Source organism: Rana temporaria, chromosome 10, assembly GCF_905171775.1.
Source record: "Rana temporaria chromosome 10, aRanTem1.1, whole genome shotgun sequence".
Taxonomy (NCBI): Eukaryota; Metazoa; Chordata; class Amphibia; order Anura; family Ranidae; genus Rana; species Rana temporaria.
The window spans coordinates 10689080-10716579 of NC_053498.1; the positions used below are offsets into that span (position 1 = coordinate 10689080).

At 45.9% G+C, this 27500-nt stretch overlaps 1 protein-coding gene across 2 annotated transcripts in view; it reads left to right on the top strand.

The window, feature by feature from the left end:
• The window catches only part of LOC120916300 (dual specificity tyrosine-phosphorylation-regulated kinase 1B-like), a 120679-nt gene that overhangs the window by 1400 nt on the left and 91779 nt on the right, over positions 1 to 27500 (top strand). Inside the window, exon 2 of one of the 2 annotated variants that reach the window (XM_040327194.1) lies at positions 12219 to 12399. The exons of the other annotated variant lie outside the window; for it this stretch is intronic. Coding sequence (XP_040183128.1) covers positions 12360 to 12399 — 40 coding nt within the window. The 5' untranslated portion in view covers positions 12219 to 12359. The remainder of the gene's footprint in view (positions 1 to 12218; positions 12400 to 27500) is intronic. 2 annotated transcript variants of the gene reach the window in all.

A 27500-nucleotide genomic window follows, 5' to 3' on the forward strand; every position in this document is an offset into this window, starting at 1 on the left:
ATATATATATATATATATATATATATTTTTTTTTTCTATCTCTATGGAGAGATCTTCCATCATGCTGGTACCAAGATGAATGGGATGGCCTGTATCCATGGGGGTCTTATACTCTGACACCTGATTGGTCAGTAGTGACAGGGCACGCTGGGACTTGTAGTTCTTCCATCAACTGGATAATATATATACATTTTTCTATCTCTATGTAGAGATCTTCCATCATGCTGGTACTAGGATGAATGGGGTGGCCTGTATCCATGGGGTCTTATACTCTGACACCTGATTGGTCTGTAGTGACAGGGCATGCTGGGTGTTGTAGTTCATCAGCCAGCAGAGCATGTATAACCTTATGAAGTGTTATTCCATCATGATGGGACTTGTAGTTCTCCATGAGCTGGTGTATCTGTATATAGAGGGATCGAGCATTATATTGGCAGTAGAATGAATGGGATGGCCTGTATCCATGGGGTCTTGTACTCTGCCACCTGATTGGTCTGTAGTGACAGGGCATGCTGGGACTTGTAGTTCTTTCATCAACTGGTATATATATATATATATATATATATATATATATATATATATATATATAATGGGGGATCTTCCATCATGCTGGTAGTAGAATGAATGGGGTGGCCTGTATCCATGGGGTCTTATTCTCTGACACCTGATTGGTCAGTAGTGACAGGGCACGCTGGGCCTTGTGGTGCCTCCCATCAGAGGGAAGGGGGGGGCTCCTGGAGTCTGCCGCAGGGCATGCTGGGACTTGTAGTTCTACAGAGCGGCTGCCTGTCTATATGGAGGTAATAGAATGAATGGGGAGGACTGAGGACACTCTGATTGGTGGACAGTGACAGGGCATGCTGGGACTTGTAGTTCTACTGCGGCTGATGTGTATATGTGTGTGTGTATATATATATATCTCTATAGAGGGATTTCATATCGTACTGGTAGTAGGATGAATGGGGTGGCCTGTATCTATGGGGTCTTGTACTCTGCCACCTGATTGGTCTGTAGTGACAGGGCATGCTGGGACTTGTAGTTCTTCATCAACTGGATAATATATTTTTCTATCTCTATGGAGAGATCTTCTTCCATCATGCTTGTACTAGAATGAATGGGATGGCCTGTATCCATGGGGGTCTTATTCTGACACCTGATTGGTCAGTAGTGACAGGGCATGCTGGGAGTTGTAGTTCATCAGCCAGCAGAGCATGTATAACCTTATGGGGGGGCTCTTCCATCATGCTGGGACTTGTAGTTCTCCATCAGCTGGTATATCTGTAGATAGAGGGATCTTGCATCATATTGGCAGTAGAATGAATGGGATGGTCTATGGAGGGATTTCATATCGTACTGGTGGTATTGGAATGAATGGGGTGGCCTGCATACAATCTGATTGGCTGGTGACAGGGCATGCTTGGAGTTGTAGTTCTGCAGCCACTGCTTGTCTATGGAGAGACCTCCCGGCATGCTTTTGAACCAATTAATGGAATGGCCTTTGTACACTCTGGTTGGCTGGTGACAAGGCATGCTGGGAGTTGTAGTTCTCCATCAGCTGGTATGTGTGTGTGTGTGTGTATATATATATATATATATATATATATATATATATATATATATATATATATATATATATATATATATATATATATATATATATATATATATATATATATATACAATTTTTTTTTTCTACAGAGGGATCTTGCATCATGATGGTACTAGGATGAATGGGATGGCCTGTATCCATGGGGGTCTTATACTCTGACACCTGATTGGTTGGTAGTGACAGGGTATGCTGGGAGTTGTAGTTCATCAACTAGCAGAGCATGTATAACTTTGAGGGGAGGGGCTCTTCCATCATGCTGGGACTTGTAGTTCTCCATCAGCTGGCGTATCTGTATCTCTATGAATGGGTCTTGCATCATATTGGCAGTAGAATGAATGGGATGGCCTGTATACACTCTGATTGGTGGAAAGGGCATGGTGGGACTTGTAGTTCTACTGTAGCTGGTGTGTGTTTTTTATTTTATTTTTTATATATATTTCTCTATGGAGGGATTTCATATAATACTGGTATTGGAATGAATGGGGTATCCTGTATACACTGGCTGGTGACAGGGCATGCTGGCAGTTGTAGTTCTACAGCCGCTGCCTGTCTATATGGAGGGACCTCCCAGCATACTGGTGATAGAATGAATGGGGAGGATAGAGAACACTCTGGTGGACAGTGACAGGGCATGCTGGGAGTTGTAGTATCTACTGCAGCTGGTGTGTGTGTGTGTATGTATATATAATTATGGCTTTCATGTCGTACTGATATTGGAATGGCCTGCATACACTCTCATTGGCTGGGGACAGGGCATGCTGGGACTTGTAGTTCTCGATCAGTTGGCATATCTGTATCTCTAGGTTTCTCCCATCATACTGGCAGTAGGATGAATGAGATGGTCTGTGTACACTCTGGTGACGGGGCATGCTGGGACTTGTAGTTCTTAATCAACTGGAATATATAGTATATAGAGAGCAAGAGGTTACATCATGATGGTACTAGGATGAATGGGATGGCCTGTATCCATTGGGTCTTATACTCTGACACCTGATTGGTCAGTAGTGACAGGGCATGCTCGGAGTTGTAGTTCATCAGCCAGCAGCACATGTATAACCTCATGGGGGGGGGGGTCTCTTCCATCATGCTGGGACTTGTAGTTCTCCATCAGCTGGCGTATCTGTATCTCTCTGGAGGGATCTTGCATCATATTGGCAGTAGAATGAATGGGATGGCCTGTATACACTCTGGCTGGTGACAGAGCATGCTGGGAGTTGTAGTTCAACAGCCACTGCTTTTCTATCTAGGGACCTCACAGAATGCTTCTTAACTAATGAATGGGCGGCCTTTGTACACCCTGGCTGGTGACGAGGCATGCTGGGTGTTGTAGTTCTTCATCAGTTGGCATGCGTATATCTATCTCTATGGAGGGATCTCCTGTCCATAGTGGTGGTAGAATGAATGAGATGGACTGTGTACACTCTAAATGGGGGACAGTGACAAGGCATGATGGGGGGAGTTGTTCTTCATGAGCCATATATAACCTTTTTGGGGGGACCTTCCATAATGCTGGTGATAGAAGGAATGGGGCAGACTGTGTACACTCTGGATGGTGACATGGTATGCTGGGACTTATAGTTCTTCAGCCGTTGAAGCGTATATAATCGTATGGGGAATCTTCCATCGTGCTGATAGTAGAATGAATGGGAAGGACTGTGTACATACACTCTGGTTGGCCGATGACAGGGCATACTGGGAGTTATAGTTCTCCATCAGCTGGCGTATACAATTTTAGATATTCTCTCTCTCTCTCTCTCTCTCTCTCTCTCTCTCTCTCTCTCTCTCTCTCTCTCTCTCTCTCTCTCTCTCTCTCTCTCTCTCTCTCTCTCTCTCTCTCTCTCTCTCTCTCTCTCGGGCATGATGGGAGTTGTAGTTCCTTATCAGCTGTAGTGTGTGTGTGATCTTTATGAAGGAAACTTCAATCATGCTGGTGAAAGAATGAATGGGGTGCACTGTGTACACTCTGGTTGGCTGGTGTCAGGGCATGCTGAGACTTATAGTTCTTCAGCCAGCGGAGCATAACCCTTATTGGGGGGGGGGAATCTTCCATCATGCTGATAGTAGAATGAATCGGAAGGACTTTGTACACTCTGATTGGAGGGCAGTGGCAAGGCATTCTGGGAGTTGTAGTTCTTCATCTGGAGTATATACAGTGTCTCACAAAAGTGAGTACACCTCTGACATTTTGTGTAAATATTTTCTTCTATCTTTTCATGTGACAACACTGAAGAAATGACACTTTGCTACAATGTTATGTAGTGAGTGTACAGCTTGTATAACAGTGTACATTTGCCGTCCCCCCAAAATAACTCAACACACAGCCATTAATGTCTAAACCGCTGGCAACAAAAGTGAGTACACCCCTAAGTGAAAATGTCCAAATTGGACCCAAAGTGTCAATATTTTGTGCGGCCGCCATTATTTTCCAGCACTGCCTTAACCCTCTAGGAAATGGAGGTCACCAGAGCTTGACAGGTTGCCACTGGAGTCCTCTTCCTCTCCTCCATGATGACATCACAGAGCTGGTGGATGTTGGAGACCTTGCGCTCCTCCACCTTCCACAGATGCTCAATAGGGTTTAGGTCTGGATACATGCTTAGCCAGTCCATCACCTTTCGGCCCCAGGGTACACTGCTGCTGCTAAATGGACGTTCAGAGACAGTTGGTCACTTTTCAACTGCCCCTTAACTCATTCAATGTTATCTTATGTGTACATGTACACAGGTTTGTTTACTGTCGTTTTTAGGCAGTTGTGTTTTATAGGCATTTTGTTGAAGGCAAAAAAAAATACATTCAGAAGCCAAACGCGGTAACCCACGTTTAGCAGCGTTTTGTTTTTAGTGTGTATGTGTGTGTGTGTGTGTGTGTGTGTATGTATGTATGTATGTATGTATAATTTTTAAATGCGGTAAAACAGACGTTTTAAACATGGGTTATTATCTGTCAAGTTGAATCGTTCAGGAGAGGTCTAGCAAGGCAGTGGTCCTCCTGGAGGTGTGATTGGGGTCGTTATCATGTTGGAATACTGCCCTGCGGCCCAGTCTCTGAAGGGAGGGGATCATGCTCTGCTTCAGTATGTCACAGTACATGTTGGCATTTATGGTTCCCTCAATGATCTGTAGCTCCCCAGTGACGGTGTTCTGTCGAAAAGGAACCCCAGACGAACGGCGCATGCGCTGTACGTCATAGCACAACAGCTGATTTGCCAATCGGCTGGGCTGACGTAATGATTGCGCATGCGCACATTGTAGGAGGTATCTCTTAATGGAAGATACGTAATCATTGCGCATGCGCACATCGTAGGAGGTATCTCTCAATGGAAGATACGTAATCATTGCGCATGCGCACATCGTAGGAGGTATCTCTCAATGGAAGATACCATTTCAAAGGCACAATTTAAACCTATACAAACAGTGGGGGGAGACCGTAGTTCTCACGTTGTGCATCGCTGCTGCAGGAGGACGGCTAACCGCGAGGCACAATGTGAGAACTACGGTCTCCTCCCACTGTTTGTATAGGTTTAAAATTGTGCCTTTTGAAATGGTATCTCCCATCGAGAGATACCTCCTACGATGTTCACTTGCGCCCTGGCACGTCACTCCAGCTGATCGGCAGGAGTGCGGCTCCCTCCTGGGCTTGTTGGACTGCTCCTTCCTGCACAGTTCGGTGGGGGGGGGGGGGGTCAATTCTCGACAGGACACTGGGGAGTTACAGTTCATTGAGGGAACCATGAATGCCAACATGTACTGTGACATACTGAAGCAGAGCATGATCCTCTCCCTTCAGAGACTGGACCGCAGGGCAGTATTCCAACATAACGGCTCCAAGACAACCACTGCCTTGCTAAAGAAGTTGAGGGTAAAGGTGATGGACTGGCCAAGCATGTCTCCAGACCTAAACCCTATTGATCATCTGTGGGGCATCATCAAAATAAAGGTGGAGGAGCGCAAGGTCTCCAACATCCACCAGCTCTGTGATGTCATCATGGAGGAGGGGAAGAGGACTCCAGTGGCAACCTGTGACCTCCATGCCCAAGAGGGTTAAGGCAGTGCTGGAAAATAATGGCGGCCACACAAAATATTGACACTTTGGGCCCAATTTGGAAATTTTCACTTAGGGGTGTACTCACTTTTTTTGCCAGCGGTTTAGACATTAATGGCTGTGTGTTGAGTTATTTTGAGGGGACAGCAAATTTACACTGTTATACAAGCTGTACACTCACTACACAACATTGTAGCAATGTGTAATTTCTTCAGTGTTGTCACATGAAAAGATAGAAGAAAATAAATATTTACAAAATTGTGAGGGGTGTACTTACTTTTGTGAGACACTGTATACCGTGTTTCCCCGAAAATAAGCCCGGGTCTTATATTAATTTTGGCAACAAAAGACACAGTAGGGCTTATTTTCGGGGTAGGTCTTACCATGCAATGTGCTGTCTTCTCTCCCCCTCTCCCTCCCTGCCTGTCAGGAATCCCCAGTGTGAACATAGTTAAAATGCTTGTAAAATCCTATAATCCACTCTATTACAGTAGTATATAATGTACAATGTGTGTGTGTTTCTGTAATATAATTGTGCCAAATACATTTGTTATAGCGCCGCTGTGCGTTTCTGTTACCCGCCAGAGCTCTCTTCCCCGCAATTATATTACAGAAACACACACATTGTACAATATATACTACTGTAATAGAGTGGATTATACGATTTAACAAACATTTTTAACTAGGGCTTATTTTCGGGGTAGGTCTTATATTGCAGCCCTCCTGGAAAATAACGCTAGGTCTTATTTTCAGGGTAGGCCTTATTTTTGGGGAAACAGGGTATTTCTATGGAGGGATTTTACACCCTGCTGGTAGTTAGAATGAATGGGATGGCCTGTATGTATGGGGGTCTTATACTTGAACACCTGATTGGTCAGTAAGAATAGGGCATGCTGGGAGTTGTAGTTCATCATCCAGGGGAGCATATATAACCCTAAGGATGTATCTCCCATCATGCTGGTAGTAGAATGAATGGGGATGCTGTATACACTCTGGTTGGTGACGAGGCAGCTGGTGTATCTCTATGGAGGGATCTTCCATCATGCTAGTAGTAGAATGAATGGGGTCTTATACTCTGACGCCTGATTGGTCAGTAAGAATAGGGCCTGCTGGGAGTTGTGGTTCATCACCCGGAAGGGCAAACATAACCCTATAGGTGGATCTTCCATCATGCTGGTGATGGAAAGACTGTGTACACTCTGCTGGACAATGACAAGGCATGCTGGGAGTTGTAGTTCTTCATCAACTGGAATAATATATATATATATATATATATATATATATATATATATATATATATATATATATATATATATATATATATATATATATATATATATATATATATATATTCTCTCTATGTAGAGATCTTCCATCATGCTTGTAGTAGAATGAATGAGGTGGCCTGTATCCATGGGGTCTTATACTCTGCCACCTGATTGGTCAGTAGTGACAGGGCATGCTGGGTGTTGTAGTTCATTAGCCAGCAGAGCATGTATAACCTTACGGGGTGCTCTTCGATCATGCTAGATGGCCTGTGTCTATGGGCGTATACTCTTCTCCGCCGCTTCCGGGTATGGTCTGCGGGACTGGGCGTTCCTATTTGATTGACAGGCTTCCGACGGTCGCATACATCGCGTCACGAGTAGCCGAAAGAAGCCGAATGTCGGTGCGCAGGCGCCGTATAGAGCCGCACCGACGTTCGGCTTCTTTAGGCTACTCATGACGCGATGTATGCGACCGTCGGAAGCCTGTCAATCAAATAGGAATGCCCAGTCCCGCAGCCCATACCCGGAAGCGGCGGAGAAGATCGCTCTCTAAAACGGTAAGTACTGCTTCGATTTAAAAAAAACTACCCGATTCCCCTAGACAAAATGAGCCTCAATCTAATGTTAAAAATGAACTTTTTGGGTGAACCTCCACTTTAAGTGACAGATCATGCTGAGACTTGTTGTTCTTTAGGAGCAGGATGTATACTCCTAATAGGGGATCTCTCATCATGCTGGGTGAATGAATGAATGAAGAGGGTCTGTATCTCTGGGGTCTCTTGTATTACTCTATAAAGGGATCTCCCATCATGCTGTGAATGGAATGAATGAGATGGTCTGTGTTCATTGGGTTTTATACACTGACACCTCTGTTAATTGATTAGTGACAGATCATGCTGAGACTTTTAGTTCTTCAGGAGCAGCGTGTATACTCCTAATAGGGGACCTCTCCTCATGCTGGCAATGGAATGAATGAATGAGATGGACTCTATCCACAGGACTTTATACAACCTGTATGCTAATAATTGGTCAGCAGTGATGGCGCATGCTGGGGATTGTAGTTGTCTAGCCACTGAAGTGACAGCACTTTGTATGGCCCTATGAAGTCATTGCCCCTAATGCAGGCAATAGACTGTATCCATGGGGTCTTGTCTTGTACTCTGCCACCTGTATATTAGTGATTGGTCAGTATTGGTCACAGCATATGCTGAGACTTGTAGTTCTGTTCTAAAAGCAGTTTGTGTGGCCCTATGTAACAATCGCCCATCATGCTGGCACTAAAATTCATAAATGGTCTGTATCCATGGGGTCCTATACACCTGTATAGTAGTAATTGGTGAATAGTGACAGCTCATGCTGGGACTTGTAGTTTATCGGCTGAAGTGGCTGCAGCATTACGGTATCTTCCATCATGCTGGTAGTAAATTCAATGCAATGGCATTGGCCTGTACCCAGAGGGTCTTATATTTTCCAGTTCCTGTATAGTAACAATAGACAGAGGGTGTTGGTAATTGGTGACATGCTGGGATGTGTGGTGCGGCTGTAATCGGGTTTCTCCAATCTTACCAGCGATATGATAAACAGGGTGGCCTGTATCTATGGGCTCAGGGATTCTGCCTGTGTAATGGATGGTGTTGATCTGTTGTGACAGGGCATGCTGTGATTTGTGGTGACTCTGGCAGCAGATTGCCCGGTTCTGGCAGGGCTTCCCTCATCCTGCCAATAATATAATGAATAGGTGTTGCTTGTATCTATGGAGTTGCCATATTCTCCCATTGCCGTACCAACGGAGGAAGGTGATTGGTCTGTAGTGAAAAGGCATGCTGGAGCTTGTAGTAACTCAACAGATGAAGGGAAAGAGGGCGGTACAGCCCTAAGAATGGGTCCCATCGTCTGTCAAGAAGAGAGGTTGATGAATGTTATGGCCTTTATGGACAAGCTTCCATGTTCTGCCACTGCCATACCAATATTGAATGGTATCGGTATTTAGTGATGGGGCATGTTGGGATATGTGGTGCCGCCACTGTCATGCCAGCAATGAATGGTATCGGTATTTAGTGATGGGGCATGTTGGGATATGTGGTGCCGCCACTGTCATACCAGTAATGAATGGTATCGGTATTTAGTAATGGGGCATGTTGGGATATGTGGTGCCGCCACTGTCATGCCAGTAATGAATGGTATCGGTATTTAGTGATGGGGCATGTTGGGATATGTGGTGCCGCCACTGTCATACCAGTAATGAATGGTATCGGTCTTTAGTGATGGGGCCTGTTGGGATATGTGGTGCCGCCACTGTCATACCAGTAATGAATGGTGATGGGGAATGTTGGGATATGTGGTGCCGCCACTGTCATACCAGTAATGAATGAATGGCATTGGTCTTTAGTGATGGGGCATGTTGGGATATGTGGTGCCGCCACTGTCATACCAGTAATGAATGGTATCGGTATTTAGTGATGGGGCATGTTGGGATATGTGGTGCCGCCACTGTCATACCAGTAATAAATGGTGATGGGGAATGTTGGGATATGTTGTGCCGCCACCTTCATACCAGTAATAAATGGTGATGGGGAATGTTGGGATATGTGGAGCTGCCACTGTCATACCAGTAATGAATGGTGGTGGGGAATGTTGGGATATGTGGTGTCATGCCAGTAATGAATGAATGGCATTGATATGTGGTGCTGCCACTGTCATACCAGTAATGAATGGCATTGGTCTGTGGTGATGGGGCATGTTGGGATATGTGGTGCCGCCACTTTCATACCAGTAATGAATGGTGATGGGGAATGTTGGCATATGTGGTGTCACCACTTTCATACCAGTAATGAATGGTGGTGGGGAATGTTGGGATATGTGGTGTCATGCCAGTAATGAATGAATGGCATTGATATGTGTTGCTGCCACTGTCATACCAGTAATGAATGAGAGGCATTGGTCTGTGGTGATGGGGAATGTTGGGATATGTGGTACCGCCACCTTCATACCAGTAATAAATGGTGATGGGGAATGTTGGGATATGTGGTGTCATGCCAGTAATGAATGAATGGCATTGATATGTGTTGCTGCCACTGTCATACCAGTAATGAATGGCATTGGTCTGTGGTGATGGGGAATGTTGGGATATGTGGTGCTGCCACCTTCATACCAGTAATGAATGGTCATGGGGAATGTTGGGATATGTGGTGCCGCCACCTTCATACCAGTAATGAATGAATGGCATTGGTCTGTGATGATTGGGAATGTTGGGATGTGGTGCTGGGAATGTTTGGGAATGTTGTGATGATTGGGAATGTTGGGATGTGGTGCCTGCCACCTTCATACCAGTAATGAATGGTGATGGGGAATGTTGGGATATGTGGTGCCGCCACCTTCATACCAGTAATGAATGAATGGCATTGGTCTGTGGTGATTGGGAATGTTGGGATATGTGGTGCTGCCACCTTCATACCAGTAATGAATGGTGATGGGGAATGTTGGGATATGTGGTGCCTTTGTCAGCAGTGTCCCGTTCTAATCAGGTTTCTCTCATCCTACCACTAATTGGGTGAATGTGATGGGGCCTGTATCTATGGCCTTCCATAATCTGCCATTGTCTTCCTAGTAATAGATGGTAATGGTTTGTAGTGAGAAGGCATGCTGGAATATGTGGTTCATCGGGCAGCAGATTGTGCGGATCTGATTGGGTTTCTCTCATCCTGCCTGTGATGAATGGGTTGGCCTGTATCTATGGGCTCCTGTACTCTGCCTCTGTCATATTGGTAATGGAGGAAGAGTATTTGTTTGTAGTGACAAGGCATGCTGGGGCTAATAGGACCCCAACAGGGTCCTAATAGGGGTTCCATCATCTGCCAGTGACAGGATTAGCGTGGTGGCCTGTATCTATGGGCTCCCAGGTTCTTCCACTTTCATAATGGTAATGGGTGGGGGGGATTCCTCGGCAGTGTCAGGGCATGCTGGTTACTGCAGTTCCCAGGAGCTGGAGGGGCGGCAGGTTAGGCAGATGTTCTATCCCCACCTTATCTGTGATGGTGTAAATGGAGCTAGTTATTTAAATGGATGTAATACCACTGAATGGATGTGCTGGGATTAGTAGTCCCTTTTCGTAGAGTGTCTTCCATCCTGCCAGTGATAGTGATTGGTATGTTTCAGATCTTGCATCCTGTACATTTTATTAGACATTTTTCTCAGTAGTATTTTAGTGTCTGAATAGACAGCAGAGTGTCCATATTAGTGTCAGCCCTAGCCTGCATGTGTGGGGGTGGTAAACGTAATAAAAGGAATTGGGGCTTCCTAGGGAATTTCTCTGTTTTTTCATTCCTGCTTTTTTCTTCACCAGCCTGATGAGGATGAGTGGGGTGCTTAGCTTCTGGTTGTTCCCATTTGCTGGGATGTGATTGGATTATGGGGTTCCCATTTCCTGGGGTGTGATTGGATTACGAGGGTTCCCATTTCCTGGGGTGTGATTGGATTACGAGGGTTCCCATTTCCTGGGGTGTGATTGGATTACGAGGGTTCCCATTTCCTGGGGTGTGATTGGATTACGAGGGTTCCCATTTGCTGGGGTGTGATTGGATTACGAGGGTTCCCATTTGCTGGGGTGTGATTGGATTACGAGGGTTCCCATTTCCTGGGGTGTGATTGGATTACGAGGGTTCCCATTTCCTGGGGTGTGATTGGATTATGGGGTTCCCATTTCCTGGGGTGTGATTGGATTACGAGGGTTCCCATTTCCTGGGGTGTGATTGGATTACGAGGGTTCCCATTTGCTGGGGTGTGCAGCTTCTGGGGTTCCCATTTGCTGGGGTGTGCAGCTTCTGGGGTTCCCATTTGCTGGGGTGTGCAGCTTCTGGGGTTCCCATTTGCTGGGGTGTGCAGCTTCTGGGGGTCCCATTTGCTGGGGTGTGCAGCTTCTGGGGGTCCCATTTGCCGGGGTGTGCTCGTTTTATGATGGTTCCCATTTTCTGGGGTGTGTTTGGATTATGAGGGTTCCCATTTCCTTTGGTGTGATTGGGTTATGAGGGTTCCCATTTCCTGGGGTGTGCAGCTTCCGGGGTTCCCATTTCCTGGGGTGTGATTGGATTATGAGGGTTCCCATTTCCTGGGGTGTGATTGGGTTATGAGGGTTCCCATTTCCTGGAGTGTGATTGGGTTATGAGGGTTCCCATTTCCTGGGGTGTGATTGGGTTATGAGGGTTCCCATTTCCTGGGGATGGGGGGGGGGGGCTCACCTTTTTGGGGGTACCCATCTCCTGGGATGTGTTCAGCTTTACTTACCTAATCCTCTGCTCCCGCAGGCTCCTCTGTGCTGCTAGACTGGTCCCCTGCTGCCAGACTGGTCCCCTGCTGCCTCTTCTCCCCTGCGCTCCATTGGTCTAAGGATCCTCTGGCATCATCAAGACCGATGCAGGGACCACAGCCCTGCGTTGGATGTGAAGATGCTGAAGAACAGTGCAACGCTGGAGCATGGGGGATCAGGTAAGTTCAACTAATTTGAAATCACTTGGACATAAACAGTTAACCCATGTATTGTGGCCTGGGGGGAGGGGTTGGGTTTCTTGTAGTTGCTGTAATAGTCATAATAAATGTAGAGATATATCTGGGAACTCGTTTATCTTGCTAATGTTAGATGATCAAGGAAAGATTGTTTTGGGGTCATTCCATATTTTTAGGTGTCCAGCTTGTGACCACAAATTGCATTGTTATTAATTTGGAATGTCTTCAATGTTGGAGCTCCTCCCATGTATTTTAGAGTTCAGGAATCCGAGGTTTCCAAACTGCGGCCCTCCAGTTGTTCTGGAACTACAATTCCCATCATGGCTAGTCATTAAGGATGAGCTCCGGCGTGTTCGCACCCCCCACGCGCAGAGGCCGCCAGGAAGTCGGCACTGCTCTGCGCTAATCGCGGGCAGTGAGACATTTCCCGATGAGTGGTTGCAGAGATGGAGAAATGTCTCGCTGCCTGTGATCAGCGCAGTGCCGACTTCCTGGCGGGCTCTGCACGTGCACGCCGGAGCTCATCCTTGCTAGTCATGTCTGTGAATGTCAGAGATTTTCAATGCCTCATGGGAGGTGTAGTTCCACAACAGCTGGAGGGCCGTAGTTTGGAGATCTCTTCTGTAGGGGATGTTTGGGGCTCCAGCAGGTTTGATGGTATGGATGGGGCTTGTTTGCTGAGGGGTTGAGTTTTGGTAGATCTGCTTTGGATTATTGGTGTCTCTATGATGGTCTTATGACTTGGAGGTGTGAAGTTGGGTATTCCGGCTGTATTGGTAAAGGACAGTACATGGAGATGGTCTTGTTACTGGAATACTTTTGGGTTAATGTTGGAGAGAGGGATACTTGAAGGTGATGTAGTTCTGGCAGACATGGGGTTAATGCATGTGATGTGTCCTGTCATAATAGAGGGGGGGCGGGACACACGCAGACAGTCTGTCCTGGTGGTGTTGGGGTGCTGATGATGTTTCTGGAGATCACAAAGCATATTCTGGTGCAGTTTCCATTCATTGCTGTGACTTGAAGCTCTTCTCATCTGCAGAGGAGGCCTTGCTGCAATCTGCCCGCTCTGTATTGCACGACGCACTGCCTTCTAGTCCTCACCGCTTACCTGGTTTTGTTTTGTAATGGCACCAAGTCTCTGGGCATCAATAAATTATTTATCGGCTAAATATTTGTGCAGCAGCTTTTCCTGACTCCTCTGATGTCTTTAACCCCGTGTTACATTTCAGGGTGCCGAGCGAGCATGCTTGAATGATTTTTGTGGTTTGCCTGAAGCTCGCAAGTGTCACTGTTAGGCTTTTGGTGTTAACTTTGCAAAATTTGCACTTAACAATACGCCAGATTTGCAACGTTGTGCAGAAAGCAGTCACCTATGGCAGTGGTGCTCAAGCTCAGTCCTCGAGCTCACCCAACAGGCCATGTTTTCAGGTTTTCCTTTATCTTGCACAGGTGCTTCAAATCCGAGTCAATGGCTTGGTGTTATGGAAAGCTATTTTATCTAGGGCCAGTTCACACCAGTTACATTAAAAATAGAAAACTGTTCAGCGCTGGAAAAAAAACAATAGTACATAAAATATGCAAACCAGCACTAAAATTCCCAAATTATTACACACACCAGTTACATACCTGTTTGCTTTTTTTCTGCTCTAAAAATGCATGTACAGTGATGCGGCGTACACACGATCATTTTTCTGCATGAAAAAAAAACGTTGTTTTTCAGCATGTGCAAAAAACAACGTTTTTTCAACTTCATTAAAAACTACGTTGCCCACACACCATCATTTAAAAAAAATGATGAACAAAGCGCGGTGACGTACAACACGTACGACAGCACTCCAAGGCTGCATTCACACCTGAGCGTTTTTTCGCCTGAAGCGCGATGCTCAAAAACGCTAGAGGGGGGAAAATACATTATTCCCTATGGAGATGGTTCACATCTCCACTCCAAAACGCACAAAGCTGAACGCCTGTAGCTCAAACAAGTTCCGGACCCTTTTTTGTCATGCGTATCGGGCGTTTTGGGCGTTTTTGAGCGTTTCCATTTCCCATAGAAAGTAATGGAAACGCTCGATTCAAGCGACTAGCGCGACAACGAGCGTTTACTACGGGCATTTCGTCGCTTTAATCAATAGAACATTTCACCCAGGCAGAAGATAAAAAAAATCTACCAACATAGCAACAAGTAATGAAAAGATGATCATTTTTCCTATTGGCTAAAATAGTCGGACGACGCTGTATGCAAACGCGCAAATAAGCATGAATACGCGCGACAAAACGCCAAAAAAAAACGCCCAAAACGACCTACGCTCAGGTGTGAATGCAGCCTTAAGGGGAAGTTCTATTCGCCTTTGGGCTGCTTTAGCTGATTCCGTGTTGGTAAAAGACGTTTTGCGCTTTTCTGTCTGTTACAGTGTGATGAATGTGCTTACTCCCATTATAAACGGTAGTCTTACCAGAACGAGCGCTCCCATCTCATAACTTGCTTCTGAGCATGCGCGGGTTTAAAACGTCGTTTTACCCCAAACACGATCATTTTTTACAACCCGAAAAACATTTTTTTTAAACGATGCAGCATGTTCGAATTTTTTTGTCGTTTTTCAGAAGCCCAAAAACGATGTGAAGCCCACACACAATGATTTTAAATGACGTTTTTAAAAACTTCGTTTTTTTTTTTCATGCCGAAAAATGATCGTGTGTACGCGGCATAAAACCTTTGATTGCGAGCTTAATTCGTTTTGGAAACATGCTTGTAATCCAAAGCACTTGTATATCAAAGCAAATTTCCCCATAAGAAATAATGGAAGCTCGGGTGATTGGTTCCACAACCATTTATTCATAAGTCCTTCAGTTTTTAGTCCATATAAAAATATTATGTGATGGCAACCTCTATAAGGGGATTAGAAGCAAAATCCAGCAGGAGCTACAGAGTATAAAAGAGAAGAGGCGCCTCTAAGTGTAGCAATATGTTTACATTTATGAAGGTACAACATTTAGCAACTCACATGGTTGAAGATCGTGGAGCGCAGTGTGGAAGGGATGATGTCGATGGCGGTGAGGACAGCGGTCTATTTCAGGGGTGCCCAACCAGTGGCCCGGGGGCCATATGTGGCCCGTGGAGCCCTCTGATGCGGCCCGCGACCTCCTGCTCTGGGATGGCTGGTTGGCAAGCCCAGATTGCCGACCTGCCATCCCAGAGCATCAGTGTTGTGAATAAAGTCGGCGGTAGAGGAAGCAAGTGGCTTTTCAGAAAGTGCACCACACATGCAGGATATAATCGACGTCTATGGCAAAGTGCAGCTACCCGCCACACCCACATTGTGGGAAGACCACAGACCATCAGTGTAAAAGCAGCCTTAGGCCCCTTTCACACGATCGGTCCAACCCAATCGAACCCTCCATTCATCTCTATGGAGCGGCAGATGTAAACACTTTTGTCCGTATACACCTGCCTACATCCAATCCGATATGTTAAAAAAAACAAACAGAAGTGGATCCCTCTCCTTCCATCTGATTGGATCAGAGGGCCCATAGAGTAGATTGGACCATGTTTTGCATATGCAAGACTGGACACAGACCTGCCCACTCCGCTCATTGTGGCCCACAACTGGTTACTAAAACGCTTCAGTGGCCCCTCGGCCTTCAAAAGGTTGGGCACCCCTGGTCTATGTGGACATCTTTACCCCAGATGCCTGCATACTTAGATGCGTCTGTCTGAAACATCAACCATGTGAGTTTCTGAATGTTGTATCTTCATTAAAGAGGTTGTAAACCGCATAAACTTTTTTTTTTTTTAAACCTGCAAGGCAAAAGGCATAATCAGCCAGTATGCACCGCATACTGGCTGATTATGAAATACTTACCTCGGAACGAGGTGAGGAACACTTACCTGGTCCACGCCGAGCGAGATGTCATCTTGCTCCGGCGTGTCTTCCGGGTATCGCGGCTCCAACGCTGTGATTGGCTGGAGCGGCGATGACGTCACTCCCGCGCGCGTGCGATTTAAATTCGGCAAGGTCCGGCGGATGCCGGTCCTTTAGCCGAGGATCCCCCCTGCACATGCGCCGCATTGCGGGGGGAATATCTCCTAAACCATACAGGTTTAGGAGATATTCTTGATACCTACAGGTGAGCCGTATTATAGGCTCACCTGTAGGTAAAAGTGACAAATAAGGGTTTACAACCACTTTAAATGTAACCATATTGCTACACTTATAGGCGCCGTTATCTTTTATACAAAGTTGTGACATAACGCTACTTGTATATCAAGTCAAAATGTATTAAATTTTGCTTGTTTTACAAAACGCTCTCAAACCAAGGTTTTTCCATGTATTCCAATGACTCTAGTTCACACCAGTGCAATCATTTCCAGTCAGTTTCCGCCCTGGTTCACACTGGGCTGCGGGAATGAAGCCGTCAGAGTTCAGCTGAACAATTTCACTCCCGCTGGAAGTCCCGATTTCAGCTGCGATTTCAGAGACATCTGTGCGGGTTTCTGCACAGATGTCAATGTAGATCACGCCTCGAAATCGCAAAAAAGTACTTTTTGAAATCGGTGCAGCGCCGCAGATGCAGCGTTGCACCGATGTCAAAACGCAGCAGTGTGAGCCTGGGCTCCAGTGCAGAAACTGACCGGAAACTGACTAGAACCGACTGCACTGGTGTGAACTAGAGCCATTGGAATACACTGTGCATGCATTTTTTTTAGGGCCAGTTCACACCACAAAAATGCACTCGTAGGTTCCGGATCAGTTTTTGCTTACAGTTAGTTTACACCACACGCAGTTCCGATGCATTTTTGATACAATTTGCTAGGTTCAAGTACAGTTCTATACAGACAAAATGCAGCACACTCTACTTTTTTCTGCACTGGTGTGAACTAGAGCCATTGGAATACATGAAAAACGCACTGCATGCATTTTTAGTGCAGAATAAAATCACATGGAACTGCATCTGGTGTGAACTAGCACTTAGGCCCCTTTCACACTGGGGCGTTATTACAGCGTTATTCGAGCGAAGCCTCATCAGCAATCCCAATGTGCTGGTAAAGCACCGCTAAGACCCTAAAGTTTTTTTAGGGCGTTTTTGCAGTGCCTCATTGTGAAAGGGTAAGGCGTTTTTACAGCGCTTTTCAATTAATTTCAATGGAGAGGGGCGTTTTTGGAGCGTTTTTTTTCAGCGTTCAAAAGCTGCTCCAAAGATGCTGCTTGCAGGACTTTTCTTAACGCCCCGCCAGTTCAACGCCTCAGTGTGAAAGGGTAAGGCGTTTTTACAGCGCTTTTCAATTAATTTCAATGGAGAGGGGCGTTTTTGGAGCGTTTTTTTCAGCGCTCAAAAGCTGCTCCAAAGATGCTGCTTGCAGGACTCAGTGTGAAAGGGTCCATTGAGATGCATGGAGAGCGTTTTATGAGTATTTTTAACGCTAAAACTCTGTAAAAATGCTTCAGTGTGAAAGGGGTCTTAGAGAAATTCCTAAAACATGGCCTGTTGGGGGGGTTACTTAAGGTCGAGAACCACTGACCTATGGTGACCAGTCAGCAATCTGTGGTGACCTGTATAGATTTCTTATTGGTTGCTGTGCATGCCGATGTGTAGTCTTTGGCACTGGTTTAGCCCAAAAAAAAAAAAAAATACCAATATAAAATGGGTGTTCACTTTCATTTGTATGATCTGTTTACTCTTTCGTTCATAGACGGACACAGCCTTCATTGACCTTAGGGTTATGCTTCTTCCTATCATCTCCTGGTAAGAAGAAGCATAACCCTAAGGTCAATGAAGGCTGTGTCCGTCTATGAACTCAGAGAAATGGATTTTACGGTGAGTACAAAAATCCTTTTTTTTCTTTGCAGTAGTAACACAAATATTAAGTAAAATGTATCATGGGAAGTTGTGTTTTGTTTTTTTTCAAAATTATTATGTTTTTATTGAATGGAAATCTTGATATTGGGATACCTTGTTTGACCAAATGTTTACAACAGATTTTCCCCCAAAAATAAAGTTCAAAGTGTGGGATCCTTTTCTTATAGAAGAACAGTAACTTAATGCGAATCATCGAGGCAATTTACTGTTAATTACAAAACCAATTCATAGATAGTGCAAGGGGGGCAGGGTGTGGACGGATGGGAAGGTTAGTCTTTTAGAACAGTGGCCACCAATGATGGTCCATGAGAAAATTCTGGTGGTCCCCAGGGGTTCTACTGCAAATCAACATGGTTGCGAATCACAGTCAGTACTGTCGGCGCTCATTGATGCCCAACGTCTCCTCTGTAGTTCCAGCTCCTGTGAACTCAGAGGGAGGTGACGGGAGTAGTGCAGAGAGCGGAAGTTGAAAGAGGGGGACACCCAATGGCAGTGCTGATCAGACTATGGGATGGAGGTTGAACTTATGGCTAAATAAGGTGATCCAATGAGGAGTCTGTGTAAGGCAGCGGTGTGATGCAGAGTGCGGTGGGGCAGAGACTGGAGTATTGTGTGTTTAAAGCGGTAGTAAACCCGCTGCTGTGGTTTTTTTTTTTTTTTTTTTTTTTTACCTACCTGAAAGGCAAAAGCCATAATGAGCTAGTATGCACAGCATACTAGCTCATTATGAAATACTTACCTTGGAACGAGGTATGAGGAACTTACCTGGCCCACGCAGAGGGAGATGTCCTCTTGCCTCGGCGTGTCTTCCGGGAATCGCCGCACCAGCGCTGTAAATGGCTGGAGCGGCAATGTCGTCACTCCTGCGCATGCGCGTGGGAGACCTCTTTCAGGCAAGGTCCGGCGTCTGCCGGGCCTTTAGCCGAGGATCCCAGCTGCGCATGTGCCGCTGCGGCGCATTGCGAGGGGAATATCTCCTAAACCGTAGCAGGTTTAGCAGATATTCTTTATACCTACAGGTAAGCCTTATTATAGGTTCACCTGTAGGTAAAAGTGGTAGTACAGAGTTTACTACCACTTTAAGGCAGGAGTGTGAACCTGGGGGGGTCAGGGAGCTAGGGCGGCACTGTGTGTATAAGGCATGTACAATTCATGTTGGTGGTCCGCAGGATTCAAAATTTGTGGGCTTAGTGGCCTGTGAGGTCTGAAAGGTTGGCGACCGCTGTTTAAGAGGGTTCTAGGGAAGTAAAACAAAATGTTACCCGGCTCCACTGCCAATATAGAAGCCCACGAACTGTGATCTGGTACTCTAGCCAGGACGTTCAGGCTCCACAAATCTGATACTTCAATCAAAAAGGGCTGGCAACTCGGACGCTCTTGAATAAAGGTACTTTATTGGTTACACGGGTACAGGCTATAAACTGACGCATTTTCGGCTAAGAAGCATATGCTTTGAAGGCTCCTTAGCCGAAACGCGTCAGTGTATAGCCTATACCTGTGTACACATGTAACAAGTAAAGTACTTTTTATTCATGAGCATCTGAGTTGGCAGCCCTTTCTGATTCAAGTTCTAGGGAAGTGGTGAACTTGGAGGTAGGGGCTGTGGACCGCCTCTTTGTTTATACCTGACTGATGTAGAATGGATCCCCCCGTCCGTCTGTTTGTTTTTAGTGGATAGGAAGGGGTCGGATGTAGGTGGGTGTGTCGGGATACATGTCCATTTACACTCGTCGCTCCATAGAGGGTCTGATCGGGTCTGCCTGAAAAAAAGAACAGGCGGGCACAATTGGTCCGCTAGTGTGAAAGGGCCTTATAATTTTTTAACAAGTCAGCTTTGCAATGCCTCATGGGACTTGTAGTTTTGCAACAGCTGGAGTGCCGCTAGTTTGAAACCTCTGGATAATCTCATAGGTTTACTTTAGGATTGACACTCCAGGTTCATATCGGCATTGACCGTCACTTATTAAATGGTGTGATGATGGTAACTGTTACTCGCCATGAATAAAAACTTGCTGGGATCATCCTTCCCCGTGTCACCTGAAGTCTAGAGCAGTGGTTCTTAACCCTGTCCTCAAGTACCCCCAACAGGCCATGTCTGCAGGTTTTCCTTCATCTTGCACAGGTGCTTTAAATCCGTCAATAGCTTGGTATTTTGGAGAGATATTTTATCTTATGCCTCATACACACGGCCGGACTTTCCGAGGGGAAAAAAGTTCGACTGGCTTTTTCTTTTTTTTTTCTCGGAAAGTCCGGCTGTGTGTAGCCTCCATCTGACTTTTTTTCTCGGAAGTCCGACAGACCTTGGATAGAAAACCTGTTCTCTTTCTTTCCGGCGGACTTTTGCACAGTCAAAAGTCTGACCGTGTGTCAAGGCATAAGAGGAAATCCCAAAACATGGCCTGTTGGGGGTACTTAAGGACAGGGCTGAGAACCACTAGTCCAGACCACATGGTCAGTATCTGGCAGTGTTCCGGGCTGTGCCATTCATGCAGGAGATCTGTTGTACTGCATTGGGCGCAAATCTTTTAGATTTGTGGTTTGCGATAAGAGGACCAGGAAAGCAAAACTAGGACGCTGAGAATATGTATGTAATAAGTATGGTCATTCTGACGGTCATGTGTATTTATATTGTGTATGAAAGCGATGCCATTAAACTTTAAGCCCTGGTTCACGCTGGCGTGATTTGTCAAGCGATTTGACAGTTCAAAATTGCATGACAAGTCCCACCACTGAATTGCCGACAATGGAACCGTTCAAATCGGTTTGGGGATTTCATTGCAACTTGCGTAGACTTCTGTTAAATGAAGTTGGAAGCCGCAATGAAGTAGTGCGATCTCTAAGCGGCACTGGTGTGATTCAGGGCTAACAAACGGATCGGGTTATTTACATTATGCCGGTGATCTGACGATATGGTTCCGGCTATCGAGCTGGTTCCTGTAAGGACTGCGCAGGCGCAATCCTTGCCGACGGAAATCTCCGAACCTTCGGCCGGCATCCAGGGCGCGTGGAATTTGAGGAAAGTGGCCAGTCGGCCTCGCTTTGCTCGGACGGCTCGCTACGCTCGCTCGGCCTCCTGGCTTTTTTTTTTTAACATCCTCCAATCCGCGTGAATACCGGCCGAGGTTCGGAGATTTCCGTCGGCAAGGATTACGCCTGCGCAGTCCTTACAGATACCATCTTGATGGGGGAACCTTAACGACAAGTCACCGGTCCTTTTTTTTTTTTTTTATCCATACCCCCAAAAAACATTAGAGACTATAGTTCCTGTAAGCCGGGTACTGCTCCATGCTCTCCGGGTTGTTTGGCTAAGATGCGAGTTTGTGGGATAGAGCGGCTCCTTGTTCACAAGTATTTGCTATCCAGTTTTCCAGACCCTGAAGGCCACACACAGGCCTGTCTGACACTTTCAGAAGTTCGCCTTATTCCCTAAGGAATGCCATTTGTTTATCTGGTGTTTATTTTGGATCGGTATGCAGTGAATTTCCCCTCCTATAGTCTTATACGCTGTGCAAGTTCAGAAAAATTCTAAGCTAGATTGTTATGGGTCTCTCTACTGTTCAATGAAACGTCTACTCAATTTTTAGGTAAATGTCCAACTGACTCTGAGTACAAATGTGTATATAAAGTTCCATATTCCTTCACCTTTTACCTATGCAGGTAAGGGGTGTCCGTAGACAAAACTGCAGCTAAAGGAGTTGTAAAGGCAGAAGGTTTTTTTTTATCTTAAAGGGGAGTTCCACCGCAAAAAATAAATATCAGCAGCTACAAATACTGCAGCTGCTGACTTTTAATATATGAACACTTACCTGTCCTGGGCGCCCACGGTGTTGGCACCCAAAGCCGATCTGTTTCTTGGCTCTCGAGTGGAGGCACCACCGGCTCTCGAGTGGAGGCACCACCGGCTCTCGAGTGGAGGCACCACCGGCTCTCGAGTGGAGGCACCACCGGCTCTCGAGTGGAGGCACCACCGGCTCTCGGGTGGAGGCACCACCGGCTCTCGGGTGGAGGCACCACCATCTCTCGGGTGGAGGCACCACCATCTCTCGGGTGGAGGCACCACCATCTCTCGGGTGGAGGCACCACCATCTCTCGGGTGGAGGCACCACCATCTCTCGGGTGGAGGCACCACAAAAAGATGGGAAAGGGGTTGGAGGAAGAAACGGGAACAGGGCTTTACATTGCTTTTGGGCCTTTATTTAAAAATAGACACTTGGTAGTAAATAACTTCTCTGACTTGCATGTAAGTTCCAGGTCAGTGAAGCGAAGTTCTCGGCTAGCAAGAGTCTGGCAACTGCAGAGTTTTTGTAGAAGTCTTTCTACTTTGTTGCAACTTTTCTATTATCCTTTACTCAGCAATGAGTGTGAGACCACCAATTTGCTACATATAGTAATAGATTAAAGAGGAAGTAAACCCTGTAGAAATGTAAAAAAAAAAAAAAAACCCTGCAAGAGAAAGATATAATGAGCTAGTGTGCATAGCATACTAGCTCATCATGAATGACTTCCCTGAGATCGAAGTCCCCGAAACGCTCCTTGTTCCCCCTCCTCTGGCCGCCGGCATGTTTCCTGCGAGTGCCTTTCCGGGTATCGCCACTCCGGCGCTGTGACGGGTCGGAGCGGCGATGACGTCATCCCGCGCATGTGCACGGAACCGGCAGATCCCATTCAAACCCCGGCGCACTCGGTGCACCTGTGCCGTTATGCGCGCCGTAGACAGCGGTGCCTTCTTTTTGGCAAATATCTCCCAAACTGTGTAGGTTTAGGAGCTATTGCAAACACCTACAGGTAAGCCTTAATCTAAGCTTACCTGTAGGTAAAAGTAGTCAGAGAGGGTTTAGAACCACTTTAAAGTCTCCATGATGGGGTGCCACCTCCTACTCCTACACACAAAAAGTGAACCTCCGCTTTTTCGGAACCCGTCTACCCCCCCCCCTTCGGTGTCACATTTGGCACCTTTAAGGGGGAGGGGGGTGCAGATACATGTATAATACAGGTATTTGCACCCACTTCCGGGAATAGTCACGCCCCTCCCCCGCTGTCTTCTGGGAAACGCACTGGTCCCAGGAGACAGCGAGGACCAGTAAATACGGGCTGTGCCAATCGCGCATACCCGGTGGGGAACCGGGAAATGAAGCCGCAATGCTTCACTTCCTGATTCCCTCACTGAGGATGGCAGCGGGGGGCAGCCGAAAGACTAGCGATTGCTCGGCTTCGGCTGCCGACATTGCGGCCGTGCTGGGCATCCATTTATTAAAAGTCAGCAGCTGCAGAATTTGTAACTGCTGGCTTTTAAAAATAATAAGATTCAGGTCGACCTCCGCTTTAAGAGCTGTTGTGACAGGTCCCTCTTCAAGGGAATGTGGGAGGTGCCATTGCTAATTTTTTCTTTTTTTTCAATTTCTTTTTTACAAATAAAGTATCCAACAAAGCAGTGCAATGATATAACAGCAGCAAAGCCTCATAACAGGTTGTGTTGTACAAAAGGGACCATACAGAGAATGTACACAATATACAGAGTGCAAGAGTACCACAATATTTTTTACTTTCTGCTATAAAACACATCCAATAGAAAAAATTTGAATTCCTTATTTAGGCCAATATGTATTCTGCTACATATTTTTGTAAAAGGGGGAAAAAAAAAAAAATCCCAATAAGCGTATATTGATTGGTTTACGTGAAAGCTATATTGTTTACAAACAATGAAATATGTATGTGTTTTTGTTTTTACTAGTAATGGCAAGGATCAGCAACTTATAGTGAGACTGAGATATTGCAGCGGCCCTACCGACACGAACTGGCACTTTTTGGGGACCAGTAATACTGATAGTGATCAGTGCTAAAAAAAAAAAAAATGCTGTCAGTGTCACTGTACTAATGACACTGGCTGGGAAGGTGTTAGAGGAAATAAACCTCCATCTTTAAATTGTGTGTATGTATGTGTATATGTATAAGTGTGTGTATATGTATAAGTGTGTGTGTATGTATGTGTATAAGTTCAGAAAGAACTTGCGCCCTAAGTTAAGGCGGCGTAACGTATGTGGTCTGGCGTAAGCCCCCGGAATTCAAATTCTCCATGCAGTGAGCGTGTTGTATGGTAATGATGGTTGACCCCACGTAAATGACGTTTTTGGCTAACGGCGCATGCGCCGTCCGTGAACGTATCCCAGTGCGCATGCTCCAAATTAATCCGCAAAAAGCCAATGCTTTCGACGTGAACGTAAATTACGCCCAGCCCTATTCGCGAACGACTTGCGCAAACATTGTAATCGACGGAAAATACGACGCTGGCCCGACGTCCATACTTCACATAGGATACCCCTCATATAGCAGGGGTAACTTTACGCCGGAAAAAGCCTAACGTAAACGACGTAAAAAAATGCGCCGGGCGGACGTACGTTTCTGAATCGGCGTATCTACCTAATTTGCATATTCCTCGCGTAAAACTACGGAAGCGCCACCTAGCGCCCAGCGTAAATATGCAACCTAAGATACGACGGTGTAAGAGACTTACGCCGGTCGGATCTTAGGGAAATCTATGCGTAACTGATTTTATGAATCGGGCGCATAGATACGACCACCCGCACTCGGAGATACGACGGAGTATCCGGAGATACGCTGTCGTATCTCCTATCTGAATCCGGGCCCTTCTTTTTTCTGTTATTAAGGGAGCACTTTTACTTTCACCCACTTGACCTAGAATGGCCTGAAAAGGACACCTAGGGGTGTAACCCCAGCGCTCTGCACCCCTCTGTTATTGTTAGGATCTCCTCCTGGCCCTCACACCTGCATGATATGTTTCAGGACTCGGCTCTGCTGCCGTCTCCCCGCCTATCCTGTGTGCTTAATAAATAGGTCAGGGGGATGCATGTGGATAAGCTGTGTCACCATTATATCACTTTCACCAATATGTTCTTTGGTCTTCAGGCATTCTCAAGCACATATTGCTTTGGGAATTGATATAACCGTCTGTTTTCTCTAGCAAAGTAATAATTGCTAAGAACGGTCACTGCTCCTACCTTGTACCTCCAGTTACATATTATTATGGGTCTGATTTCTGAATGATCTCACGCGTCCCTCCCCCCCCCCCCCCCCCCCCCACACACACACACCACCATAAATCCACCCAAATCTGGCTCGTTAGTTGGCTTATCTGGCCGTCTTGTGTTTCACACACTTCGCCCTGGTTCGCGCTGCTGCGACTTGAGAGTTCAAAGTCGTATGACAAGTCGCGCCCCATTAACGGCAATGGAACCGTTTCTAATCAGCGCGACTCAAGTCGCTCCGACTTAGGAAACCCAAGCAAAAAAAGCCTTTTTTCTATGTTTTTTGTTTTTCCTCCAATAAGCCAAATATACAGTAGTAGCCTAAATTGACACTAAACAATATCCTTATTCTTCAAATCTAATCCATATATATCTACTACTTAAGGCTCCATGCACACTGAAGCTGATAAACTGCAGTTTATTGGCGTTTTGGCTTTATTTTTTTTAAAGCCCATAAACTGAACTCTGTTAGCCTATGTGCCCATGCACACCTGGGCGTTTTTTAGTGTTAATGAGCTTTGGAGTTTTTTTTTTTTTTTAATCCCCCGGTCATCCCACCTCCCTTCGCAAGCTTGCTCCAAAAATTCGGGCATAGAACAGGACCATAGAAACAAGATAGAAACAAAAGAAGAGAAGAAAAAACAAAAAAAACACCATTTGCCATTCTAAGGCTTCCCTCCAACCACTTTGCATATTATTTTATATATACTGTGATTCTGTACTTGCCAAATATGCTGCAGAAATCTCTCTTCAGAGTCTGGCTGCGGCCATTTTAACTGTGGGCACCTGAAGCTGCTGCCTGTTCACTTCCTGGATTTAGAGGCACACCTCTGCAGCTCTCATTGGCCCTTTTATTACCCCCCCTCCCTTTCTGGCAAACTCTGAGTGAGAGAGAGCGCTGTGCATGATGTCATAAGCCTAGGCTAATGACAAGGCAAGGAAGTGGGCTGTATAAGGGATTTACTGGCAGAAAAAAAAAAATTTTACTACCCAAAGTTGAAACTACAACAAGGGCAGAAGATTTCATAGATGGAAAGATGAAAAAATGTCTGAAGAGCCGCTTTAAAGAGGAGCTCCAGGCTCTGGCAGACAAAAAAAAAAGTCAGCAGCTACAAATACTGTAGTTGCTGACTTTTAATATAAGGACACTTACCTGTCCAGGAATCCAGCGATGTCTTCACCTGGGTGTTGCCGTCAGTCTCCACTAAGGGAAACTTGCAGTGAAGCTGTCCGGCTTCACAGCCAATTTCGTACTGCGCATGCGTGAAGCGCGCTTCGCTCTGTAATTGGGCTGGCTATGGTGGAAGGGGGAGCGGGCTAAGGAACAGCAGGGATTTCACACAAAACGATCTTTCTGTTTTCAATCTGCAGCCGCTGTAACTTTCTGTAAAATGCAATATGACCATCTGGAGTACTGTGTTCAGTCCCCCCCCCCCCCCAAAAAAAAATGACATTTCCTGCTTGTGTAATTGGCGCACTGATTTTTCCCAGAAGTCTGCACAAAGGTACAAGTCGAGTTTTTCTTTTTTTAGGCATCCCCTGCTACAAAAATGTGTGCAACAAAAGGGAAATCGATTCTAAAGGGATGCGAGCCCTGCCTCTTTCCTCATTAGAGGCCCTGCCTCTTTCCTCATTAGAGGCCCTGCCTCTTTCCTCATTAGAGGCCCTGCCTCTTTCCTCATTAGAGGCCCTGCCTCTTTCCTCATTAGAGGCCCTGCCTCTTTCCTCATTAGAGGCCCTGCCTCTTTCCTCATTAGAGGCCCTGCCTCTTTCCTCATTAGAGGCCCTGCCTCTTTCCTCATTAGAGGCCCTGCCTCTTTCCTCATTAGAGGCCCTGCCTCTTTCCTCATTAGAGGCCCTGCCTCTTTCCTCATTAGAGGCCCTGCCTCTTTCCTCATTAGAGGCCCTGCCTCTTTCCTCATTAGAGGCCCTGCCTCTTTCCTCATCAGAGGCCCTTACAGATTGATGAAATCCTTGCAATGTACATAGATCACTCAGAGGGGAATGTTGTGTTTTTTTTTTTTATTTAAATTCTTTATTTTTTTTAGTTACTCATTTATGTAAAAAAAAAAAAAGCAATGTACAATGGAACAAGAAATGAAATATTCAGCTTTAATTGTGTGAATATCCAAAGCAATGCATTTCTCTTCTCTTTTTTTGTTTGTGGGTTGGGGATTACAT